The sequence below is a fragment of the Ailuropoda melanoleuca genome, chromosome 6, assembly GCF_002007445.2.
Source record: "Ailuropoda melanoleuca isolate Jingjing chromosome 6, ASM200744v2, whole genome shotgun sequence".
NCBI lineage: Eukaryota > Metazoa > Chordata > Mammalia > Carnivora > Ursidae > Ailuropoda > Ailuropoda melanoleuca.
The window spans coordinates 8835850-8861784 of record NC_048223.1 but is presented as its reverse complement, the minus strand read 5'-3'; the positions used below and the strand labels follow the sequence as shown (position 1 = coordinate 8861784).

Here is a 25935-nt window from a genome sequence, read left to right as displayed (position 1 = left end):
TGATTGTAATGTGTGGCCAGGGCTGAAAACTACCGCTCTCAGGGGAAAGCAGATCTAAAGAAATATAAGTGGCAGCCCATATTTAACTGGCTCTGACTCTATCAGCACATATTGAGTGCCTACATTTAAGGCGAGTTCATTACTCTCTGTAATAGCAACCACTCACATTCTCACTGGATTAGATCGAATTGAACATAGTCTTGGCTCATGCTTAAGTCAGTGGAACCACACTCTCCTCCTTCACCCAATGATTTGTCCCTTATGATCATGGTTCTAGCATGACTGGTCTGGCCACTGGCCACTTCCTTATTTCAGCTCTAGATTTGAAAGTCAGTAGAGAGGAAGGTCATTCCTTCATCTCTGTCTGGGAACAGACTAACATTTCCTGAGTGCTTATAAAGGTTCTTAAACCTTTCCGTGTATCAAATCACCCAGAGGGCTTGTTAAAACAGATTGCTAGCTAGGCATGATCCCAAGGGCTTTTGATTCAGTGGGTTTGAGGTAGGGTGAAGAATTTGCATTTCTAACAAGTTCCCAGCTGATGCTGATGCTGCTGGTCCAGGGACCACACTTGGAGAACCCCTAGTCTAGGCAGCTAGCAGACATTCTTGAGGAAATCTTGGCATCCAGATGTACATTTGCAAAGTCTCATCTTGGCTCATGTTACTTCCTTTATGTGGAGATGAAAGGAGAGCTCACGGCTTCACTGTGAATATCATCAGGATGAATGAAGATAGTTGCTGGGGACAAGGGATGCCCAAGAGAGGGGGTGCCTGGTGGCATGGAGGCTGCTCACAGAAGACATCTGACGTGAGGTGAAGCATTCAGGACCCTGGGGGAGAACACTGCACCCCAAGGGTGGGAAGGAGCAGAGTGTGGTTGGCAAATGCAGAGGAGCTGTGCAAAACTGGGCCCACCTAGCCAAACTCATACCAGCAGCCAGAGACGACTCCTCCATAAGTTATGGGAAGTGTCATAAATAACCAAGTTATATGCACCTGGATTTCTGTGATTATTTTTCTTATTTTCAAATTGCCTGATATGTGTTGAGAAATAGTCCGTCTTTATCTCTGGGCATTTCTGCTCGAGTAGTGACTGGTCTAATAATGTTGGGTCCTGTGTGACCTGGAGAGAAGTCTCAAGAGGCAGGAGGTGGCATCTTGATCCTGGCTGAGCCTATTGCAATCTCAGGTAATAAGAACCTATTGCTTTGGGCCTCAGTTTCCCCAGTTGCAAAATGGCAATAATACCTGTCCCATCCACCTCATGGGAAATAAGAGGTGATGATCCATTTTTAAGGGCATTGGGATGTTTCAGGCAACTTTAAACTCTACAAGTGCAAGGGGTAGCAGATCAACCACTACTTGAAAGCACCTTAACTTTGTGCTAATATTGTGACCACTAAGCTCTCAGAGCCCCATTTTTCTTAACTGCTTGGTGGGGATAGCAATACCCTCATATACAACATTGAGCCCTCACTGGGCTGCTGTGAATTAAGATAATGTGTGTAAAGTATCTAATATGGTACATGGCATATAGAATACAAACCTAAAACAGTGGCAGCTGTTAGAATGCTTATAATTATCAGACTGGTTATAATCATCCCATTTATGAATATAGATATTTCTGGCAGGTAGGCTCAATTATTTCATGGAATTACCTTCCCATCTTCGTCACTGCAGTGGTTCTTGGTACCTCAATTAAAACCTAGAACCCACCTTACTAAGCCTTCCTGGCACCTAGATGGAGGGCATTGCCTAAGAGCCCATGACTTAGTCTCTCTGCATTTTACCCCATTCTGGCTTTGGGAAGGACAGTCCTACGTGCTGAGTGTGCCCATTCCCCCATTCCTTCTAATGCAGGGTGAGCTGCAGGGGGGAAGCCTGCCTAATCATTTGTGTAGGAACTTAGGATGCTCTGATAGCAAACTTCCAATTGATTCTTTGCCTGAAATCTTCGGAGGAAGCGTGCAGAACGACATGTCGTGAGTCCAGCTTTGCTAACCAGTGAAAGCGCATGCCGGGTGCCGTGCTAATTAGCATGCTGTCTCCCTCACTGAGTGCCTTTGTGCTGTCTGTCAGCTTCTGCTTGGTAGATACTAAACACTGTTAAGGCAAATGATATCATGACTGACAACTTAATAGATGTCTTCTTGAGCTGAACGTGCTCCCCAGTGCTCCAGCCAGATAAAATTAACAGAAGCCTTTAAGATCATCCTTTTTCAGGCTGAGGCTTGCGAGAGTGATGTGCCTGCAAGAGCCTCCCTGCTCACGTGAAAGACACGGAACTCGGTCTGACTGAAGATTAGGGGATTGGATGTTTGTCAACAGGCTGCCGGCTGACTTGCTGGAGAATGAATATTTTCACAGTTATTTCTGATGACAACTAAAAATTATAAAGGGTAGAGACAAACACAATTCTTGTTCGTGTGAACAGGCCTCCAAATGAGGGCTGACATTAAAAGCAATCCCCTCAGGAGATTGCATACTTATTCTGATTACATCAAAAGTACTTACGTGGCTTCCCCCCCCCCCTCTTTTTAAAAAAAGATTGCTTTCAGAACCCATAAAACCAAAAATACCGAGTAGTGCAGCTTGGGTTGGCCAGATTAGGCTCAACGTACAGTTTTTTCTGGACGTTAGGTGATGTTGGACCTCTCTCTCTCTCACATTTTTTTTCTTTTGTGTGCAAGTGAGTTTTATTTTTCATTATTTTATATATGTGTATATAAAGATATATATATTATTTGATATACAAACACACTCACATTTAATGTACATATCTGATGAGTTTAGACATATGCATACACTCATGATACCATCACCACAACCAAGGCACTAAGTATATTCATGACCTCCAAAATTTTTCTTGTGTTCCTTTGTGGCTCTTTTTATTTTTTGTAATAACGCTTAACATATGATCTGTACTTAATGTATTTTAAAGTGTACTGTATTGTTAACTATAGATACTGTGTCATACAGATCTCTAGAACTTAATCATCTTGCATAACAGAAACTTTATACCCACTGAAAAACAATTCCCATTTCTCCCACCTCACAGCCCTTGAAAACTACCATTTTATTCTTTTTTGTGAGTTTGACTCATTTAGACATCTCATATAAGTGGAATCATGCAGTATTTGTCCTTCCCTAACTGGCTTATTTCACTTGGTGTAATGTCCTCTAAGTTCATCCATGGTGTCACAGCAGCAGGATTGCCTTTTTGAAAGCTGAATTATAATGGATAAAGAAGATGTGGTATATATATGCCTTGGGCTCCTCTTTACATCCCCAGCCCCATGCTCTGTTGTGCTTGAAATTCGGTCACACTAAACCATCTTTATTCATCCAACAGGCTACACATTCTCCTGCCTCTGAACCTTTGCACACAGCTTTTCTTTTGCCTGAAACAAACAACTTCCCTTTCTTTTGGGGCTCCATAGCTCCTTGTCATCTTTGAAGAAACATTTCAAATTGTATCTTGTGTGAACAAGGTCCACGCCTCCAGTTATCCCCCAGGAAGACCATTTGCTGCCCCTGTATGCCTGATGCTCCTCGGCTACTCTTTGGTGGCTTTGTCATCTTGGAAGAGTTGAGTTATGGGATTTTTCCCCACACTGTGATTTCTTCTAGATGAGAGGACATATTTTTACTAAACCCTCTGTAACTCTGCTAGCAGAGCATCTGGCACATGGTGTCACCTCAGTAAATGTTTATTCAGGGACTTTAGACAGCTATAAATTGGAAGCATGAGTAGGTGGACAGAGTTTGGGCTATGACATGAGAGAGCCGTGATTTCAGATCCTCCTCTGGCCCACAGGAGTCAGGGAGCTGTGGGGAGACCTCAGTGTCTCTGTACCTAATGTCTTCTGATCCACATATGAGAGAAAATGATTCCTAAGCACATAGGGTTTCTTTTTTTTTATGTTTTTTTTTATTATATTATGTTAGTCACCATACAGTACCTCCCTGGTTTCTGATGTAAAGTTTGATGATTCATTAGTTGCGTATAACACCAGTGCACCATGCAATACGTGCCCTCCTTACTACCCATCACCAGTCTATCCCATTCCCCCACCCCCCTGCCCTCTGAAGCCCTCAATTCGTTTCTCATAGTCCATAGTCTCTCATGCTTCATTCCCCCTTCTGATTACCCCCCTTTCTTTATCCCTTTCTTCTCCTACCGATCTTCCTGGTTCGTANAGTTCTTATGTTCCATAGATGAGAGAAATCATATGATAATTGTCTTTCTCTGCTTGACTTATTTCACTTAGCATTATCTCCTCCAGTGCCATCCATGTTGCAGCAAATGTTGAGAACTCGTTCTTTCTGATAGCTGAGTAATATTCCATTGTATATACATAGGGTTTCTAAGAGAAATAAATGGCACGAATCAGTTGCTCTGCACAGCACATATGGGCCGTGTAAAGCATTTGCTCGAAGGATCGTAGCTTCTCAAGGCAGTTCTCAGAGAGAAGCTCTCCAAATGGTTCCAGCAAGGCTGAATCACTGGAATAAGTGCATAGGCTCCCCAGGGGCTACTTAGAAGAAATCTCTCTCAACCTTCTCAAAGGACACCGGGGTGTGGTGGGAAATGCAGCTTTGCTTCCCACTACTGAGGCACATGCTCAAACAGCACCTTGCCCAGGGCTGCGCCAGCCCCAGCCTCCAGCCCAAGGGCCCTGGTAGCAAACTATAACACATTTCCAGCTTTGTCTGCATGTTCTGATCAAACCTCTGCAGTTTAACAAGCTCCAGGCAAGATTCCAGCGCTTCTTCCAAGCATAGGACGGTTTCTTAGGTTCAAAGAATATCATTCCTGGAGCTGGTAGAATGATCTTTCTGATCTTTCTGAATGATTCCGATGAGAATCATTGCCCATGAGTGAGATGGCCCAGCCTCCACGATGGCCTCCCATTTCAAAAATACTTTTCCACAAGAAACCTCTTTTGTTTCTGGGAGTTGGTTGGGGGACCTGGACATGTGGTTTGGCTCCATTGTGCAGACTTGGGAAGGCCTGTCCCCAGGACCTCCCCACCCCGGAGTCCACCTGTCACTGCCTGGTGAGGTATAATTCCCTACCCTCCCTGCTGGTTTAGAAAGTCTGTTGAAAAATATGTACAAAGAGGCACAGAATCCATTACAGAAATGAAAATAAACAGAACTGGCGACAAGTGGAATTTAATAAGTTCAGCTAAGCATATAATAACTTACAATAGCTGGGACGCCCTGAAGTTGCTGAACACACGATCAGGGAGGAGGAGTTTAACTGTAGTTAAAATGCAGTGTGCAATGCAGGTTGTTTTTATTAGGAAAAGGATATTAGAGAAATAGCAAAAGCTCAGCAAAGTGTTGTTAGGGTGTCTCTGAAAAGCAGGAGGGCTAGGTAATTCAGACGAGGCTGGAGAGTGAGTAGCTCCTGGGGAAGGGAAATGAAGGGGGTTCATGGAGGAGGCAGTGCCACGCAGACCAACAGGGAACACTTCTCCTCTAAGGCTCCTTGAGGTTTTGCTAAATAAAGCAGGTAGGTAATTCAGAGGAAGTTCAGTCCCGGGGGGCGGGGGCAGGGAAAGAAAACTAGAGAGAAATTGTGTTGCATCTACAAAGTAGCAAAAGTAATCTAGTAGACATATTACTAGCAACACTGAAGAAAATGTCGTAATCCAAAAGAGTAACGGCACTGGGAATAAGAGTTTTCATGTGCTAGAATGGAACAATGAGGGAGACCTTGCTGGGCAGTTGGAATATTTAAGTCAGTTTAGAACCTGAGACTAACCACAATGACATCATCCTCTCTTTCCTCCTGCACCACCTCCTTCCAGCCCTCTAGCAATAGCACCACCTGGGAATGCAGCCCTGTTTGCTGAACACTTCCTCAGTCACCTGTGCATTTATTCATTGACATTATTTAGTACTTGCCAGGTACCAGGCTCTATTGCAGGTACTTGATACACAGAGACAAAGTACGCACCTGACACTGTGAAAGGAACTTGTCAATTCTCAATCTGTTGAGTAAATTAATGAGTGAATGAGTAGGTGGATGGGTGAATAGGTGAGCCTATTTGGACATGACCCTTCCCTAGGAGAGGCCGCAGTCTAATAGATGGAAACAAGAAGTACAACAAGACTACTTCCATGTACTCAGATAGGAGTCACTATGGGACCCAGTGATCCCATGGGGAGTGACCTACTCATCCTAGGAAGTCAAGGAGAGCATCCCAGAGGAGGATGAGGCATCCTGAGGCCAAGCCTTCAAAGAAAACCTTCCTATCTTATGGGCACCGTGGTCCTTGCCTGCAGCCCCAAACATAGTCCCACCCTTGAGGAAGTCCTGGCTCTCAGGAATGGTTCAGCTTCTCTGCTTGACCCTTGACCCAACTGCTTGCACACTTTGCCCTTTACCCCCTGATTCAGTCTGTTTCTGGCTACCCCACAGAAACTGTCCCACCTGATCCAGCCTGTGGCCAAGGACCTGGCCCTGGTGCCAGCTCCAAAGTATAGTCATGTGATTGACCCACACTCCCCATAGATGTGACAAGGTCCCTGCAATGTGATAAATAGGTAGCTGGTCACTTTATTTTTATTTTTATTTTTTTAAACATTTTTTTATTATGTTAGTCACCATACAGTACATCCCTAGTTTTTGATGCAAAGTTCCATGATTCATTACTTGCGTATGACACCCAGTGCACCATGCAATACGTGCCCTCCTTACTACCCATCACCAGCCTATCTCATTCCCCCACCCCCCTCTCTGAAGCCCTCAGTTTGTTTCCCAGAGTCCATAGTCTCTCATGGTTCATTCCCCCTTCTGTTTACCCCCCCTTTCTTCTTCCCTTTCTTCTCCTACCGATCTTCCTACTTCTTATGTTCCATAAATGAGTGATCATCCTGTGTCAGGGAAGCAAATGAAGGTCATTCCAGAAGCATTTGGAACTCATAGGAAGGACCTTAGTAAAAGCAAACAGATGCGTGGGAAAGGACAGGATTAAAGCAGGGGTGTGGGGTGTACCACACTGCTCATGCAGCTGCTTCTAACCACCCACTATGGTCCCTGGGCTACGTCTGAGGCACCCCGAGCTGCCTAGAACCTTGTGAGGACCATAGAAAGTCCTCCCTATCCAGCTCAGAGAGCTCACTTAGCTGGTGAGATGGGGGTGGACTTTTTTCCCTAAAGCCTTTAATTGCTAAGGACTTTGAGTGGGATTTGTTCAAGTGATTCTTTGTGTTCAACCCTTTTTTTGTTCAAAGTCATTACTCACTGTGTTTCGTTTGAATATTTGAGACAGCCCAGCCTGGCATATTTCCCATCATGGCACTTTATAAATGTTCATGCTGATTAGAACTTTTATTTTTCATAATGACCCACGAATGTAATGATAATGCAAGTAATAGTCCATATCTAATGGCTTCTTGTCCAAGGGCTGAGGGAATTTGTTTAATGTAGTTAGTGCCAAACTCCTAAAAGAAAACTATTTAAGCTGTTGCATTCACTTATGCATTTTTATGAATCTCTGGGTAATAAAAGGGAATGGCTCATCTGGAAAGTTGGGAGACAAAGAAGAAGTTCGGGTCACTTGTGATGACATTTTTTATTGTCTCCATACCATTTCCTCATCACAGAGCTGCTAAGAAACTTCAAGTTCTGGGCCAATGACAGGATGAGGAGACTCTGAGTGTGAAGCTGGAAGTTTGCAATACTTGGGTCTGTTCCAGGTGCGGTGGAACTACACCACTTGGTGGCCCATAAGCAGGTCATGCGTACAACTGGTTGCTGGTGGACGGGCTCATTGTGGGGACAGAGCAGCTGGAGTGTTACCCTCTAAGCCAGAGAGAGGCAGCCTCTGTTGAGCAATCCTAAAAGACTGGAACCTCCTTCTCCCAGAGCCTGACTGAAATCAATGGAGAAGCTCACAAGGCTACCCCACATGCTGTGGGCCTTTTCTTCTCATCCTGAGCCCTCCACCCTCTTAGTAATGTCCACTTGTGGCCATCCCTCCTCTCCATCTGTGTTCTCTTGTGCATCCTCCCCAAAACCTGCTTTCAGGAACATCCTGAGGGTGAATAAGGGCAGTTCATGGGTCCAGAGGTGCTGGCACAATAAGCATGAGCTTTAATGGTGCAGTGAAACACTTAGGGTGCAGGAAAATGGATTTCAGACTGAGAAAGAATGATCTGAGGAACCTTTTATGTCACTGAAATCATCTTGAGGATAGGGATTCCACTTAACTGTGAGTAGGGTTGTCAGACAAAATACCAGGCACATAGTTAATATGAATGTCAGATAAAAGCAAATGACTTTTTAATAGGAGTATGTCCCAAATATTGTATGGACATGCTTATACTAAAACAATCATTTATTGTCTATCTGAAAGTCAAATTTAATTGGGTATCCTATATTTTTATTAGTTAAATTAGACAACCTCATTCATGGGTCCTAGCCCTGGTACCATCTCCTAGGGTCCTGAATATAACCTAGGATGAGGCAGTGTCCCAGTAACAAAGTGGGTACAGGTGAGTACACATGGTGGCACACTCCATTCACACCCAGACTCACTGCTTCCACCTTCTAATCTCCTGGTTATTTCAATGACTCTTGGTCTATTGTGTGCTCAGCCTATGGTAGGTGAGGCGACACAGGTAAGCCCTTCCACTTGCTTGGAAGGGATGAACACTGCACAGGGACACAAGCATAAACTGTGAAAGCAGAACTAAGTTCAGATCCAGCATGTGCAACTTTGATCACATGATACTCTCCATGCCTCAGTTTCTCATCTGTAAGATGGAGATAATATCTACATCTTGGGTTGTCATAGTTTTTAAAGTGAAATTGGAAAGCACTATGTAGTGAATCCTGCAATGTGCCACCTAGACCCCCTTTCAGTAAAGTACCGGTTGCCCCAGCTGCTGGGAGAAGTCTTGAAAGAAATGGCTTTCAGCTGTCAGCCCCTGTGGCATTACTGCAGCTGCAGGGAAGCGCATTGCCTGAAGTTAAACCCCTTCCCGGGGTGCCCCCCCCTGCAGGGACAGATGAATGCAAGAGTGTAAAGACGCATGCATCTCAGAGCAGCCGAGGACAACCTGGAAAGGGCCATTCAAACTCTAGAGCATCACGGGGGTGTGTGGAGCCTGCATCACAGCTTGCCTTCTCCCATTGCCCTTCCTGCTTCCTCTTCTCCTCTATAGCTATTGATAGCAAGGGCACTCCTAAAGAAACAGCCTATCTACTAAACTCGGTCTTAGGGTCTGCTTCCCAAAATCCAACTTGCCACAACATAGTACAGTTCCCAGCACATAGTATAGGGGTTTAACCCACAGAAAACTTGAATGACAACAACAAGAGAATGACAATAGTATGGTCAAACATACAGTACCGTTCTAGCTTTATATGGCATCTCCTGCACCTTCTTAGAAAGGACCTCCTTCGTTGTGGCGATGTCACCAACATTACACTGTGATGAATGCAAGGCCTGTGCCTGCCCCTGTGCCTCACTTGGTGGTTGACATGGGCCTGGAAACACAGCAGGTGCTCAATAAGTGCTTAGGCAACATTTAGCTGCTTGGCCTCAAAAGATCCGATGGAGCAGTAAACTTTTGGAAAAGTCATTTACAACTATAAAGAGCTTCAAGAGTTTGCCTATAAGCAGTGTGCAGAAGAGATCTGTGAGTGGTTACAGCTGAAAGTGAGGACCTTGGTGATGCCCTGGGCCCATAAAATAAGGTCATGTAGGAAGAGTGGCAAGTCCCCCAGAGCCCCTAGAAAATGGTGGGAGAGAAGCTTATGGAAGGGCTGGAGAGAGCAGGGCATGCCCAGGAAACTTAAGGTGTCAGGGGAGATTAGGCAATGAATGGAAGTCAGAGCAAGTGGAGATTACAAAGTGAAAAGCCTGTGTGCTATGCTGAGTGTGATCTTTTTATCCAGCGTGATGGGAACTCCTGGGAGGAGGGAAGCAGGCATGGTCTGACCTGTGTTTTAGAGGCCACTCTCCCTGCAGCAGCAAGGATGCTTTGGAGGGTAGAGTATGAGAGACGGTTGGAGGCAGTTGCCACAAACACTAAGAGCAGTGACGGGACTGCTTGAAAGAAGATGGCGATGGAAAGAAGACACCCAAGAGACATTTCCATGAGGGGCACTATGTAGACATGGTAAAAGATGAATTAACAGATGAGAGAGAAAGGAGGAGGATAAGTGGATATCTAGGTTTTTGATCTTCCTTCAGCTCCTTGCCTACCTAGCTCATCATGCAAGAGCCAGCTGAGGTCCAGCCCCACCTCCTAAACACCTGCAAAAGTGGACTCCTTATTGACCTCCCCATCCTCTGAAGTTCCTGCAAAATTACATCTGAGCTACCTAATCACATAGTTAGAATTCCGAGTCCTCTTCTCATTTTCTTCAGTTATTAGGAGCTTCTCCAAGCATGAAGCCATCCCTTGCCTCCCCATCACACACGCTAGTTCTATAGTTCTTTCTCTGATGGACCACACTCAGAGTTCTCTCAGAGTCTCTTCCATTGCAGTTCTCTCTTCTGGAACATTCTTCCACCCCTCTCAGCTTTCAGGTCTTGGCTCACCTATCTGTCACTTTTGAATGGTGGTCCCTCCAGCAAACTCAAATAGGTCACTTCCTTCATAGAATCCTCATAGGATCCTCATAGGATCTCTACTTTTTCTTAGCACTTACCCCAATTTAATTACTCATTTAACGGGGCTCCTGGGTGGCTCAGTCAGTTAAGCATCTGCCTTCGGCTCAGGTCATGATCTCAGGGTCTTGGGATCAAGCTCTGCTTGGTCTGAGATGGATGGGTTCCCTGCTCAGCAGGGAGTCTACTTCTCCCTCTCCTTCTGCCCGCCCCCCCGCCCCGGGCTCCTGCTCCTGCTCGCTCGCTCTCAAATAAATAAATAAATAAATAAATAAATAAATAAAATCTTAAAAAAGAAATTGCTAGTCTAACTACATAGTTCTGTACCTCTAATATTTATCATAGCCCCTCCTCCCATACCATAGTTACTTATTAAATAAATATTTGTTAAATTGTTACTTGTGGACAACATTGTGTACATGGGCAATGGGGATTCATATTCCATTAGTCTGGTCTTATTTGTGGGTAGAAGCCATTTTGCAAGTTATTTTTGGTGAGATGAAGGTACTGCCTCACTGAACCCCTCCCCCCCAGGAGAAAGCAGCCCCCATATCCTAAAGGTCTGCTTTACAGTAAATTCCCTTCCCTTGGACTTAAGGAAATCCCATTTTCTCCTACTCCATACTCAGGGGAGTTGGAGATAATCTACATATCCAAGACATAAACGCTTCATGAAGCCAAGAGACACTTACAGAGAGCTTGTTATGCACACGCTCCAGGGACAGAGGCTGAAGCCAAGGTTTGTCCCCATATGCATTAACTTCAGCTCAAATGATCCCAAAGGAGGCCTGATTTACCTGTGACTGGAACCACACTGGCTGTGGAGCTTGGGTGCCTGCCTGGTTTATGTGGTGCCTCAGAGAGCTTGCTTTATGAGGAGTTTGGAATTGCATGCCCGGGCACGGTGTGGGGCTTGTTAAACTCCTGTAGAGGAGGAGATGAGGTTCCAGCTTCCACTGTTGAGAGAAAGGGTTCTGGCGCCTTGTTCCCTGAATGGCTCCTCTCAGCGTCATTTCTGGGCCCTGTTGCTCAGACTGTGTAGGCAGAAGCTGTTTTATGAAGACAGAGGGGTAGAGGAGCAGGTGCACTCATTGGCACAGGGAATACAAGAGGCTGCCAGGCAGTTAAAAAAACAAATCACCCTACACAAAAGCATGGGAATGCTCTGCCTTTACTGTGTCACTCCTCAGGGCTAGAGTCACCTACCAATGGTAGGAATTTGGTAAGAGCTCTGGCTTGGAGCTTCAGCATTCTGCCCTGCAGTGGTGGAGAGCAAGACTTTCCCCTATAGTACTGGGATAGGCTCTGCTAACTGTTCTCCACCAGCTCAGACCATGGGTGCTATGAAAAGTGCACCTGTGTGTGTTTGGGGGGGAGGATTAGTTTAAAAAGGAAATCAAGGCATAGGTGAATCAAACAGACCATTCTCAAAATCATTACCTCACCCCTGAATTCCTTCTTGGAGAGCCTCATTCTTTGGAGGTTAAAAGACCTTTAAAGTTCTCAGATTCTCTCTGCACAAAAATAGAGCCTTGAAATGAAGAGGGTCTGAGCATGATTCATCACTGATACCTTGGGAACAATACAGGGGGTGGAACAGAGGACAGTGATGGCAGCATGGGATATGAGAGAAACATCATGCTGGGAATGGGGCTTCCGAGAGGGAGTCGAGCTGAGCTAGGAAAGGGCAGTACAAGAAGAAGGAGGCTGGTGTCAGACACTTTTCTGATCCCACTGACAGTTTTGAGGGGCTAGTTCATTCAGTGACTCAGCATGTATTTATTGGTGCTTCCCATGGGCCAGACATTGTCTAAGCTCTGGAGAAACGGTGATGGACAAAACAGATAAGCCCCCTGCTCTCAGGGTTTCTATTCCAGGGGGGCCAAATAGACAATGAAGAAGTCAAGACTTATAAAAGGTAATTTCAGATGTGATAATTGTAATGGAAAGACTCAAGGTGTGATAGGAGGAGTTGAGCAGTGAGAAGATACTTCAGATAAGGTCTTCTGGAAGGGGTTCTCTGAAGTCTGAGCTGAGAGCTGAATGATGAGGGGGGATGAGTTATGCCATTGCAGGAAAAGCATCCAGGCAGCGGGAATAGCTAGTGCAGCTACCCCATGCTAGGACTGAGCTTGGTAAATCTGAGGAATAGAAAGGAAACCACTGTGACTAGCACAGAGTGGGTGAGGAGAAGTGGTGGGGGATGAGTCAGGAACGATCTTATACAGCATGGAAAGAAGTTTGAATTCTATCCTAAGTGTGGTGGGCAACCTTGAGAGGCTCTAAGAAGAAATGGCCATGGCCTGTTTTATGATCAGATTTTCTTTTTGAAACCGCTCTGGAAGCTCTGTAGAAAAGGGGTTGTAGGGGCGAAGAGTGAAAACATGGAGACAAATTATAGGGTTCTTGCAGAGTTTCAAGCAAGAGATGGTATTAGCTGGGGATAGGAGGTTAGCAGGTGGGAGAAGAGAAGTTCCTTTTTTTTTTTAAAGGATTTTAGAAAAGGTTTTATTTATTTGATAGAGAGTGCACAAGCAGGGGGAATGGCAGGCAGAGGGAGAGGGAGAAGCAGGCTCCCCACTGAGCAGGGAGCCCAATGCGGGACTTGATCCCAGAACCCGGGGATCGTGACCTGAGCTGAAGGCAGAAGCTTAACTGACTGAGCCACCCAGGCACCCCTGAAGTTCCACATTCTATTATGTTTGTATAGAAGTGGCAGAACCTGCTGATGCCTTATGTGTGGTTATGGAAGGACTGTTGGTTACAGAAAGGCAGGAATCAAGGTCCCTCCTGGGGTTTTTGCTTGAACAGCAATAATGGTGCCCTTTTCTGATATGGCGCCCTGAGGTGAGGAGCAGGCCTAGGAGGAAATCAGAAGTTGCCTTCTGTTTCAAGTAGCAGGTTCAGGTTTCCTGAACATCTGAATGGGAATGATAAATTATACCTGGTTAGGGATTCATCTTTGAGAAAAGAGCACGCAGCTCACATTCAAAAGCTTAATGTCCTGCTTTCTCCCAAAGCCAGGGGCTGGGTCTAGAGAGAGCAACCTGAGTCTGCCTAGGAATTGTTTGCTTGGTGCATTGGAAAACCTTCGAGAATAATAGCCAAATCTCCACTATGCAAGTATACCTTCAACCCAATTCATTATGCATTTGCTGAGTGCCCACTATCAATGATTCCCACAGTCATGGAATCACCCGTAAGTGAAGGGATTCCAAAATTTAAAGACAGAGGCATGAAGGTTCATTGCATTATGATTATGATCTGTCTCAAAAACCATTTCCAAGATTGTTAGGCCCAAGCTATAAGAGTAAGAAGCTGATCTTATGTCATTATCCATGCTTACTCTCTCCCTTTTCTTTAAACAGATTTATTACCAACTCTCCTGGGGACAATCTTATTTATCTTTGTCTTGCTCTACATTCTCAGCATAGATACCTAGGCTAGATATATAATATTCTTTGCATTCCAGGCGCCCCCCCCCCACACACACCAATGGTCCACAACTTCTCCTAGGAGAGGGATGGCAAATGGGTTTCATCTTAAGGGCTACTTCTTATTGATTGATAGAGTTTGCTAACAACATTGTGTTGGGAAAGAGTCTGAGGTTATGCCCAGACTCAGTGGGATTAACTACCCATGCCTGTCATGGATACGAGAGGGGGACAGGTTCTGTCCACTTGTTCCAAGGAGTTTTAATTGCATTTTACCTATGTCAACCAACACCAGATATTTCTGGGAATATACTTCTCTGTTTCATTGTTCGTGCCTAGAATTAGAGTTTTGTACATTATCGGTTCTCAACACATATGTCTTGAATGGATAAATACAGGAATGAATAAATGAATAAAATAAATAAATAAATAAGAAAGAGTTTTTTTAAAGTTAACTCTGAGGGGACTTAGAGCATGACCAGGCACCCTGTGTGCCTGGCAGTCATAAGAAAGTGTCTCCTAGACTACAACTACAGAACGGGTAATGAGCTGGTAGGTGTTGAGATGTCTTGGATTTGAGGCCGTGCCTCCCATGGCCACTTCCAGCCAATGACTGAGTGTGGGGATGCTGGGTGATCCTAAGGCAGACCCACTCCTGGGAGATATGGGATTCCCGGGACTGCTGACTTGGGCTAGAGAATGACCCCAGGGATTCAGCTTTGTAGAGTTCCACTTAGCTCCATGACAAGATAAGACTCTTTCACCCAATCTTCTCTTCTCTCCTACACTGATCTCACACTTGCATCAAGGTCTAAAATCATTTCCCGCCTCTTCTGGCCCTTTCCGTTTTTTCCTTCACATAAGCATTTTCCCTTATAGAATTCTTGCATGATTTAATCCCATCTTGGGTTTTCTTTTTGTGTTTTTTTTTTTGTTTTTGTTTGGGTTTGTTTTTTGTTTGTTTGTTTTTTTATTTTTTTTATTTTTTTTAAAGATTTTATTTATTTATTCGACAGAGAGATAGAGACAGCCAGCGAGAGAGAGAACACAAGCAGGGGGAGTGGGAGAGGAAGAAGCAGGCTCACAGCAGAAGAGCCTGATGTGGGGCTCGATCCCATAACGCTGGGATCACGCCCTGAGCTGAAGGCAGACGCTTAACCGCTGTGCCACCCAGGCGCCCCTGTTTGTTTTTTTAATTTTTTTCTTATAATAATATTTTTTTATTATATTATGTTAGTCACCATACAGTACATCCCTGGTTTTTGATGTAAAGTTCGATGATTCATTAGTTGCGTATAACACCCAGTGCACCATGCAATACGTGCCCTCCTTACTACCCATCACCAGCCTATCCCATTCCCCCACCCCCCTCCCCTCTGAAGCCCTCAGTTTGTTTTTTGAGGACCTGGACCAACACATCCTGCTAACATCAGTAGGGACCAGGTCTCTATTAACCCTACCAGATGCCAGCTATGCAGCAGGCTCATGTCCTTTGTGAGGTAGAGTGAGTTCCTGGAAAACTGTCTAATGGAAGGAGGCATCACTGTCTAGAAATTCAATCCTCATTAAAAAAAATATGAGAAAATGATGTTGAGAATTAACATGTAACTTTTTGTAAATATCTCAATTTTCGCTAATATACAGCACACCAAATAACACACTATCAATGACATGATACCTATCTTAAATTCAATATAATGAGCTCTGCATAATTAATTCCATTTATCATTCTGTGTTCACAAGAATCTTTTAGACTCTCCCAACCCTAAATCAGTTAATTGCTAGTACGTTTGTGTGCTTTGTTGCAGATAATGCGCATGTCTTGTTTCCATTCCAAATGTCCTGTGACGATCTGATTTTATGAGATAGGAGTTACTTTTCCTCCTGCGACCTACTCAATTCTATGGGATTCCATGTAATTCTTCTAATTACATGCGGTACTGCCCCAGACCATTGTTTACCTTCTGTTGATTTTGTTAATGGACCCTGTCCATCCATTCTCTTCGTTTTTCTTTTCCTTTTTTCTTCCTTGTTTAGTTATCCCCAGAAGTAGTGTTGGTTATGTTGGAAACCAACATTCTCTTGAGGGATCAAAAGCTATTCAGAAGTAAATAGGTCCAAACCAGAAATCTTGGTTAAGAGAATTTATAGGTGGGGTAGAAACATTGTACGTGCGTCTTCACACAGATCATGGACACCAGCAGTAAAAGCGTATTCATTCCTTGATCTTTTAACACACATTTGTTGAGTACCCGCCATGTGCCATGCCCCGCACTTACTACCGGTAAGATCAGGGATCTCACGTATCTCTTCTGGGAAGGATGCCTTAAGCATTGAGAGACTCTTCTAGCTGGCAAATAACTGTTCTATTTACAGCTGGGAGAAATTGACACCTTTAACAGTGGAGTTATCCTTTAAAATTGCTAAGATCATGATTTCTCTTTTGAGACACACTGGTTGTCTCCCAAACACTCTGAGAATTCAGAGTACAGATTTATTTCAGAAATTCATCACGATGCTTTTAACCTTTGATGCCTTTTGCAGGAATGATTTATGAAGTTTGTTTCTTTTTATGGCGGTTTCTCCAACCAGGTTGCAAGAGATATAAAGACTGTGATTTCAGACAATTATTCTCTTGACAGCATGCGCTTAAGTTCATACAGCAAGAGAAGATGCTCTTCTTGCTTTTTCCAAAGAATCAGAAGTTCTATTACCCACCCAGTATAGCAACAATCGGTGTGCAAGCTATTCAGTCAACCAGTTGCTTTTCTTTCACATCCAGACCAGAGAAAGGACTGATCTTGTCACTACATTGATCAACTTTCCTCCAACTGAGTTGAATCTGAGAATTGATTATGTGAATCTCTCCTTGACAACTTTAGATATCTTTTCTTTCCCTCCCTCCCCTCTGTCTCCTTGTTGTCTCCTCTGTCTTCTCCACTCACATCTCTTCTCTTTTTTCCTACATAAGGAGTAAGTAATGTGTTGTAAATCCCTTGCCAGGTCATAGAGCAAACTTGTTTGGTCTAAAGAACACTTTAACACTCATATTACTGAAATCCCCCCTCAAATTTATGTTTTTGTGGGTTATTCTTATTGCCATGTATTGCATTACTAATTAAAGCTGATAAAATTTAAAATATACATTTATTAATTCAGTTAAAATAATAATAAACCCATGTCATGTTGACAAAAATATTTTTATTAAAAATAACTATATTATCCAAAGTCAAAAAATAGTGAAGAGAGTGCCATTTTTTTTTTACATTTTTGCAAATGTCTGGCTTTAATAGAAGACAGCCAAATTCTCTTATCTGCTTCTGCACTAAACCTGTGGTCTCATGTACTATAGCCTCTGGAAAACTCTTCAGAGAGAATGAGAACAAAGGAAGCAACTAGTATCTCAGTACTTCTAGAACATAGTTTTGACACTGTGAACCCTCAAGGGTCTCAGGGACCACTAAGAGTTCCTGGGCCATACTTTTGAGAACTGCTGTATATGCTAGGGTTAGAGATATAGACATGGAAGACCTGGCATCTTTCCCCACCATCTGCTAGAGGAAGGACACAAAGGATACTTACAGCCCATTATGGACCTTAGTGTACTAAGGATAGGGAGGTGGCTATGGGAGCACAAGGAGAGAGAGCTAATACAGTCTGGGTGTGTTTTCAGGGGTGGAGGAAAAGGGGAGGCTCAGAGAATGCTCCCTGAGTCCGTGGTGCCTGAGCTGATGATACTGTAGACATTTGATTGCAAAGGGAACCACCTTGTCTGAAACCCCTGGTGGTTGGAGCTGATCATGAGGACGACGTAGGGTATTTGGCTTATAGTTTTATTAGGATTATGTATTTGGTGGTGGTGGAGGAGAGGCTTTTTCGTGCCTATCCTCTACCTCTGATATTCTACAACTTCCCAGAGAAGAGCCAGATAGTCCACATAAGTAAGAAGTGAAATTGGCCTGCCAGTGCTTTCTTTCTGAAGCAGTGAGAAGCAGATGAGCATTTTGCAGTGAATATACTATAAACCAGATAATTGCCATTCGTTGTTCTGAACATCTTGGGATCTAAGGCATGAAATGGAATTTGCAATAAAAATGTATCACACATTTCCTATCCTCTGGAACAAAGTTGATATCATAAGCCACAAAGGTTTTATTTATTAGTTTGCCAGTAGAGAAACAAAAATATGGCGTTTCTATCTGAGGTTAAAAGGAATTCGCATTGTCACATCAAATCATTTCATTCATTTTTGAATACAACATTTTAAAAGATTCTTCAGCAAGCATGATGGCTAGTTTTCTGTGTCTATTTGGCTAGGTTATAATACCTAGTTATTCAATGAAACACTTAATTTGGGTGTTGCTGTGAAGGTATTTTGGAGATGTGGCTAACATCTACAATCGGTTGGCTTTAAGTAAAGGAGATTACCCTCAATAACGTGGGTGGACCTCATACAATCAGTTGAGAGGCTTTAAGAGCAAAAGCTGAGTTTTCCCAAAAAAGAAGAAATTCTCAAGACTGCAGCATCAACCCCTGCCTAAGCTTGTAGACTATAGGCCTGCCCCATAGATTTCAGATTTGCCAGCCCCCATTTTGTGTGAGCCAGTCCTTTTATTTATACATACCCATACACATACATACATACACGTATGTATGCGTGTGTGTGTATATATATATCTCTATCTCTTTCTATCTCCCTTAGTTCTGTTTCTCTGGAGAACCCTGACTCTTCTCCCATAGATTTCAGTCTTGGCAACATGTTTCCTTGCACTCCCTCAGAGCACTTGATCCAAGACTGGACCCACAGGAGGTGGAAACAAACATGTGCTGTTGCATTGATCTCTGGTCAGAGGGAAGAATAACCAGTTGGGGTGGGACTCTCAGTTTCTCCATGAGGGCCATGACCTTGAGTATTAAGCCCCCCGAACCTCCATAGCCTCATCCATGAAATGGAGCCCATGCTGTCCTCTCATGGGAATGGTTGTAAGGGTTTAGTAAGATCACAGCCATAGAGCCTGACACATAGAGGTCCCTTAGGAGTAGCAGTTCCTGATTAGTTACATTGAACAATAGTGATTGCAGAAAGAGTTTTAGACAATTGCATTTAGTAGTGTAAACTCCAAGTAAGTTAAGGGCTGGTTTTAGGGGTTAAAGATGTTTAAAAGGCAGTGAAGTATAAGATATCGAAGGAATAACAATATTGGGGAATTATACATGTAACAGTCATTTTGTTCAGTAGGTAAGAAAAATGAGTTGGCTCTAGCAACTGAATGGGGATATTAAACCATCAGAATCCCCACCCCACTTCTTCCTATTCCAAATGATCCTCTTGAATGGCTCCCAATCTTCTTTACAGACTTAATCCAATTTTCCCATCCCCTGGGAGTTCTGCTAGGTTGTCAGCCCACCAATAGGTTTATTCGGTAACTTGAGCATTGTCTACCTGGGGCACACTGGGTCCCATGTGGGTCCTCAGCCCAGCCTGTGGGTGCCGAGCTTCAGAATCGAAGACACTTTACTGTGGACATACAACATGCTAGTCACCGAGTCAGCTCTGACCCAGGCTCTTATTTTATCATTCTCCCACTGACCTTGCAGAATTAGCATTACCTCCATTTTATAAAGGAGAGGGAGCAGAGGTCTGGGAAGATTGAAAGACTTGCCTAAGATACCCTTTTGGTTGCATGGTAACAGAACTATGACAAGAAACCCAGTACCCGTTGCACCCAATCTCAGGCTTTGTCTTAGCTTTGGGCAGTTGGCTTTGTCCAGATGGCTTATGTGGAGACAACTGAATCTCACTTTTGTAAGATTATACAATCCTCAGTGGATATTTCTCCCTAGCCTTGCTCCTGGCCCACATGTCAGTACCCAATAAGATAAGGGCATGTGGCTCATCCCCAGGCTGGGTTAAGGACTTTGAGAGAACCCACACTCTAAACAATTATTTATGGGTGGAAAATGACAGATGGAAGGGAAGAAAAAATCGGAATGGTGAATAAATGGATGGGTAAATGGATAGAAGGAAAGGAGATAGTAAGGGAAGGAAAGCAACATGCTATCCTCACTGCAAGCACCTATCAAGCAGTTAAGGATTAATAACTCAGTCATCTTTTCCTCAAATGCTTTTTCAACCCAATTAAAACAGTGAAATGTAACCTTCATCTTCTGTGAATATTTGCATGTATGAGTCACATACATGGGATTTGTATTTAAAACTCTCTAATTGGTACCTCTAGCAGGAAAGATACATTGCCTCTAATTAAGTGATGGCGAATGTCACCTTATGATTTGGGAGGCACGCCCTCTTTCTATTTGGGTGATATAGGAATACCTGCTCACTGGAATCAAAGTGCCACTAATTGCTTCAGTCACTGCAGGTGCCAGGAGGCAGTGGTATGCTCACCTCATTTACCAATGTGCTGGGCACTATGTTAGGTCCTGTGGATATCATCGTGACCAGGATGCTGCTTCGTCCTGCAGAGGGCTCATACTTGGAAAGAGGGGCAGGGAAACAGCTAATGGCAGTGCAGTGGACCTTAGCATGAGAGCAGATGGTACAGGGTGATATAAGGTGGAGAGAAGGACAACTGGAGGAGGCGGGGCTGGAGCCGAATCTGGAAGGATGTACAAGCAGGAGTCAGGAGGAAGGAGAGGAGAGGAGTAAATGCACAACGAGGGCAAAGGTGTGGGTAATCACGGAGCTGGTTCCTTTGCAGGGCTTCATTTGATCTTGCAGCTGAAGGCAGGATTACTGCTGATGGATCCTAAGCAGGAAAGTGCAAGATCAGATTTGCCTGTAGGCAGGCTGACCTCTCACCTGGACAGTGATTCTATTCTACCCTCACTCTGGAGCAGGGAATAAAAATACTTTTAAAAATGCTATTAAAATTATTGTAGTTAGGAATCATTTTATTGCAAAAAAAGATACCCTGCTCAAACTAGTACAAATAGAAAAAAATTTTGGTGCCTGGGCAGAATGAATGAAAAACTTCACTTGACAACTTCAGATACCTTACAACAGGCTGATGAGTCCATGAAGGCTGAGCAGGACCTCGACTGGAAAACAAGTGTGGGTGGCCAGACTCCTGCAGCTGCTTGGAGTGCTTCTCTTCTCTCTGCTTATTGGCTCCCAAATCCTATCTCCTGGCAGATTAGCTCTCTCTGATTTTATTGGCTTCTCAGCTTCCCCTAAACTTTGAGTGATCATTGCACGAATGCCACCCCAACTCCTTATGGACTTTTATCTCAAGTGTCCATCACCAGGGGTACCTGGGTGGCTCAGTTGTTGGTCTGACTCTTGGTTTCAGCTCAGGTCATGATCTCGGTGTCATGAGACCAAGCCCCACTTCAGGCTCTGCACTCAACACAGAATCTGCCTGGGATTCTCTCCCTTTTCCTCTCCCTCCCCCTCTGCTCCTCCCCCTGCTTAAGTGCTCTCTCACTCTCTCTCTCTCTCTCTCTCTCTCAAATGAATGAATGAATGAATGAATGAATAAACAAATAAATAAAATAAAATCTTCTTAAAAATCAAAGTATCTATGACCAAATGAATTATAGGTTCTGGGCCTGCCTCCTAAATGAAAGTTGAAAGATCCAACCAACTTGCCCAGCTTACTCCTCCCATTGATTTCCCCTGGGGTTAGATATCCACCCTGATCTAAGCACCCCTGCCAGGGCATCAGGTCAGAAGGCAGAAGTTGGGCATCACAGGCGAAAGACCAGCCTGATCACAAGAATGACCTATTTACTGTGGTGTAAGTTAACCTTTCTAGAGCATTTTGTAATCAGTACAGTATGTGTTTTTGTTTTGTTTTGTTTTGTTTACTAACAGTTCACTTTTACTCAGAAGGCAGTATTGGAGTTCTGAGAGTCAACTTTAGGATGAGAGTAAAAAGATTGAAAGGGTAAATCATCAGCTGCTTGGCCCTGCTGCTTGGATTGAGTGTTAATGCACTTTTTCAGAGGTGGAGGCCGAGAGAGAAGGCAAGGAGTGCTCCCGAGAATGTATCTGCACTCTAGTTAAAGATGCATTGGGTGGCAAGACCTAATTTCTCTGTAAATGGAGCAGAAATATCACACTGGTGTTTCGTCTGTATGAGTGCAAAGATACAGGCATTTCTCCAGATGCTGAAACAGCATGGGAAAGACACAAGACAGAGGCAAGAAGCAGTCCTAAGGGGTCATGATATGATAGAGTTCAGCTTCATGAAGAGTTGTGTAACAAACAGAGGTTATCTTGTGAAGAACTGATAGAAAGTCAGTTCTGAAGTTACACCCAAATGGAACAAAGCATGAGCTGATTGGCCTCAGTCTATTGGAACAAAAAGGCAGAACAGTTGTCAGGGGAGGGAACAGATTGCATTACAACAGCCAAGGCACAATCATCAACACCTACTGCTTCTTTCTGGAAAGGAGTTAGTTTTCTGGTGCCCCATAAAGCCAGCGTTTGGAGGTGGCTCCTGGATGAATCTATACATTCCATTAAGCCCTGGGTGATGTAGATACTATCTGTCCATCCTTTCAGCTGGACTTGCCCCTCAAACTTCATTCTCAGCCAAAACTATTCACATTTCCCTATGGTGCACCAGGTGCTTTTACCATTGGTCTTTTCCCATGCACGTTCCTCTACCTGGGACCCCGGCATCCTTTATCCTTGCTTAATTCCTAGTACTCTTGACTTCAAATCTACTGTCTTCAAGAAGTAATTCTGGATTACCATGCCTGATTAGTGCTTCTCCTTTCTCTTTCCATAGCACTCTGCTTTTTATTTGCTTATCTATCTCTTGCCACAGTGGTTATCATGGATCCCTCTCCAATCTGAGGTTCCCTTGAGGATAAGACCTTTGTTCTTACTACATTATAAATTATATGTATAATTTATATATAATAAAATTCTACCTTTTAAAATGTGCAGATGCTAAATTTTGCCAAACGCACACACAAATGTAACCACCGCCACAATCAAGATACAGACAATTTCCATCATCCAAAAGTTCCCTTGTGTCCCTTTACAAGCAAACCCTACCCCACCCCCCAGACCCTGGCAACTACTGATCCATAATCTGTCCTTATACTTCGGCATTTTCTAGAATGTCATATGAGTAGCATCAAATAGCATGTAGTCTTTTGTGTCTGACTTCTTTCACTTCATTTCACCAGAGAAATGCTTTGGATATTCAACCATTTTGTTGTATGGATCAGTAGTTGATTTCTTTTTACTGCTGAGTGGATGTCCATTATATAAATACACTGCTATTTGTTTATCCATTCACTAGTTGATGGCCATTTTATTTTCCAGTTTGGTACTATTCTGAGTAAAGATTCTATGAACATTTACATACAAATCTTTTTGGGTAATTTATGGTTTCATTTGTCTTGGGCAGTTCCCAGGAATGGAATTGCTGAGTCATTTTATAAGTTGCTTAACTATTTTCCAAAGTGACTGTATTATTTTACATTCATACCAGCAGTGTATGAGAGTTTCAATTGCTTCACGTCTTCATTAGAACTTCGTATTGTCAGTCTTATTTTAACCATTCTAGTGGTGGTGTGGTGACATCCAATTGTGGCTTTAACTTACATATCCTTGATAACTACTAATGTTGAGCATCATTTCATGTTCTAATTTCCTCTGGTGACAGGCCTGTTCAAATTTTTGCTGTCCCCCCTTTATTTTTACAGATTATTTTTCTCATTATTGAGTTGCAAGAATTCTTTATATGTTTCTGGATATAAGTCCTTTGTGAGGTATGTCTTCCAAATATTATCTCCCAGTCTGTGGCTTTAAAAAAAAATGTTTTCTACAGAGTGTATTTCAAAGAATAGAAATTTATAATTTTATAAAATTTGATGTATTGGTTTTATCTTTTATTTAGTGCTCTTCTTGTCCCTTCTAATAAACCTTTGCCTAACCCAAGGGCACTGAGCTTTTCTTTTACTCTTTCTTTTAAAGATCTCACAATTTTAAAGTCCTGCATTTAGGACCATGATCTATTTAGAGATAATTTTTGTGTATAATCTACAGTATAATTGAAATTCTTTTTTTAAAATATGTATATCCAATTTTTCTCAGCATAAATGAAAAACTATCCTTCCCCTCCATTGGATTTTCTTGGAAAGTTTGTCAGAAGTTAATTTACCACATGTATGTGTGTCTTTTTCTGCACTCTTTATTTTTCTGTTGATCTGTATGTCTGTCTTATGTTAATACCTTACTACTTAATTAGGGTAGTTTTATAGTAAGTTTAAAATCAAGTAGTGTGAGTTTTCTAACTTTGCCCTTTTTTTTCAGAATTGTTTTGGCTATATCAGATTTTTTCATTTCCTTCCTTCCTTCCTTCCTTCCTTCCTTCCTTCCTTCCTTCCTTCCTTCCTTTCTCTCTCTCTTTTCTTTCCTTCCTTCCTTCCTTCCTTTTCTTCCTTTTCTTTCTTTTCTTTCTTTTCTTGATTTCATTTATTTATTGGACAGAGAGAGGCACAGTGAGAGAGGGACTACCAGCAGGGGGAGTGGGAGAGGGAGAAGCAGGCTTCCCGCTTAGCAGGGAGCCCAATGCGGGTCTTGATCCCAGGACCCTGGGATCATGAACTGAGCAGAAGGCAGATGCTTAATGACTGAGCAACCCAGGCGCCCCGAGATTTTTTAATTTTCATATAAATTTTAGAATTAGCTTATATGCAACTAATGAATTGCCGGACACTACAACAGAAATTTACGATGTACTATATGCTGGCTTACTGAAAATAATTAAAAAAAAAAAAACCTAAAAAAAATCATATTATTATTTTGATTCGGGTTGCATTGATCAATTAGGGAAAAATTTACATTTAGCTCTCTTAGCTTTACCAAATCATAAACACTGTCTATCTCTCCATTAAGACTGCTCCAGGTCCTCTTTAAATTCTTTCAGCAATATCTTATTAGAGGCTTTGGTGTACAGATACTACGTGTATTTTGTGAAAGTTATTCCTAAATATTTCATGGCTGTTGATATCATATTAACATTTTTTTATTTAAATTTCCAATAGTTTACTGCTAGTCCATAAAAATATGATTGATTTTTTATATACTGATTTTATGTACTGTGGTCTTCCTAAACTCACTTATTAGTTCTAGCAGCACTTTAGTAGATCCCATAGAATTTGCTTCATTGAGGATCATGTTCTCTGCAAATAAAGACAATTTTACTTTTTAATTTATAGTCTTATTTTTTTTCTTGCCTTATTGAATGGTTTAGAACCTCCAGTACAATATGAATAGTACAGTACAAGGTAAAAGCAAACATCCTTGTATATTCTTCCTGTTCTTGGGGGAGTGCATTCACTCCTTAACACTAAGCATGATGTTAGCTGTAGGTTTCTAAAAAAGTTCTTTATCAGATTGAGAAAGTTCTCTTCTAGTCCTCATTCATTGATCATTTTGATTATGAATGGATGCTGAATTTTTTTAAATGTTTCTTTCAGGGACTCCCCCCCCCCCGTTTTATGCTCAATGCTTAAGCTGTTTTTGCATATTTTAGGTGCCCCATAAATACTTGTTGAATGAATGCAGCTGAGAGTGTAAGGCCACACTTCAGCCACTCAGAAGCACGAGATGGGCTTAAAGGAACTTAAGGATATTTGAATGCCTGTTCATATCAAGGGTATTAGATTTGCCTAAATGAACTCATGCAATTTTTACAACATTCCTATGAAGTTAAGAATCTCCATTTTACAAATGAGGAATGAGTAATAGATGGAATGATTAAAAAGCTGTAATATGGTTGGGATGTGGGGAAAGGTCCTGTGTTTCATAACTCAATAGAAAGAAAAAAGAAAATCATTATGTTCAGAAAACAAAGAATATACAAAGGGAGATGGTCT

The 25935-nt window shown here is 42.8% G+C and overlaps 2 protein-coding genes across 2 annotated transcripts in view; one reads left to right on the top strand and one right to left on the bottom strand.

Moving 5' to 3' along the window:
* Positions 1-20527, bottom strand: part of LOC100480864 (glyceraldehyde-3-phosphate dehydrogenase) — a 31888-nt gene extending 11361 nt beyond the window's left edge. Inside the window, exon 1 of the mRNA XM_002924114.4 lies at positions 20480-20527. Within this exon, the coding sequence (XP_002924160.1) occupies positions 20480-20527 (48 nt within the window). The remainder of the gene's footprint in view (positions 1-20479) is intronic.
* Positions 1-25935, top strand: part of CLSTN2 (calsyntenin 2) — a 642616-nt gene that overhangs the window by 208190 nt on the left and 408491 nt on the right. The window lies entirely within an intron of this gene.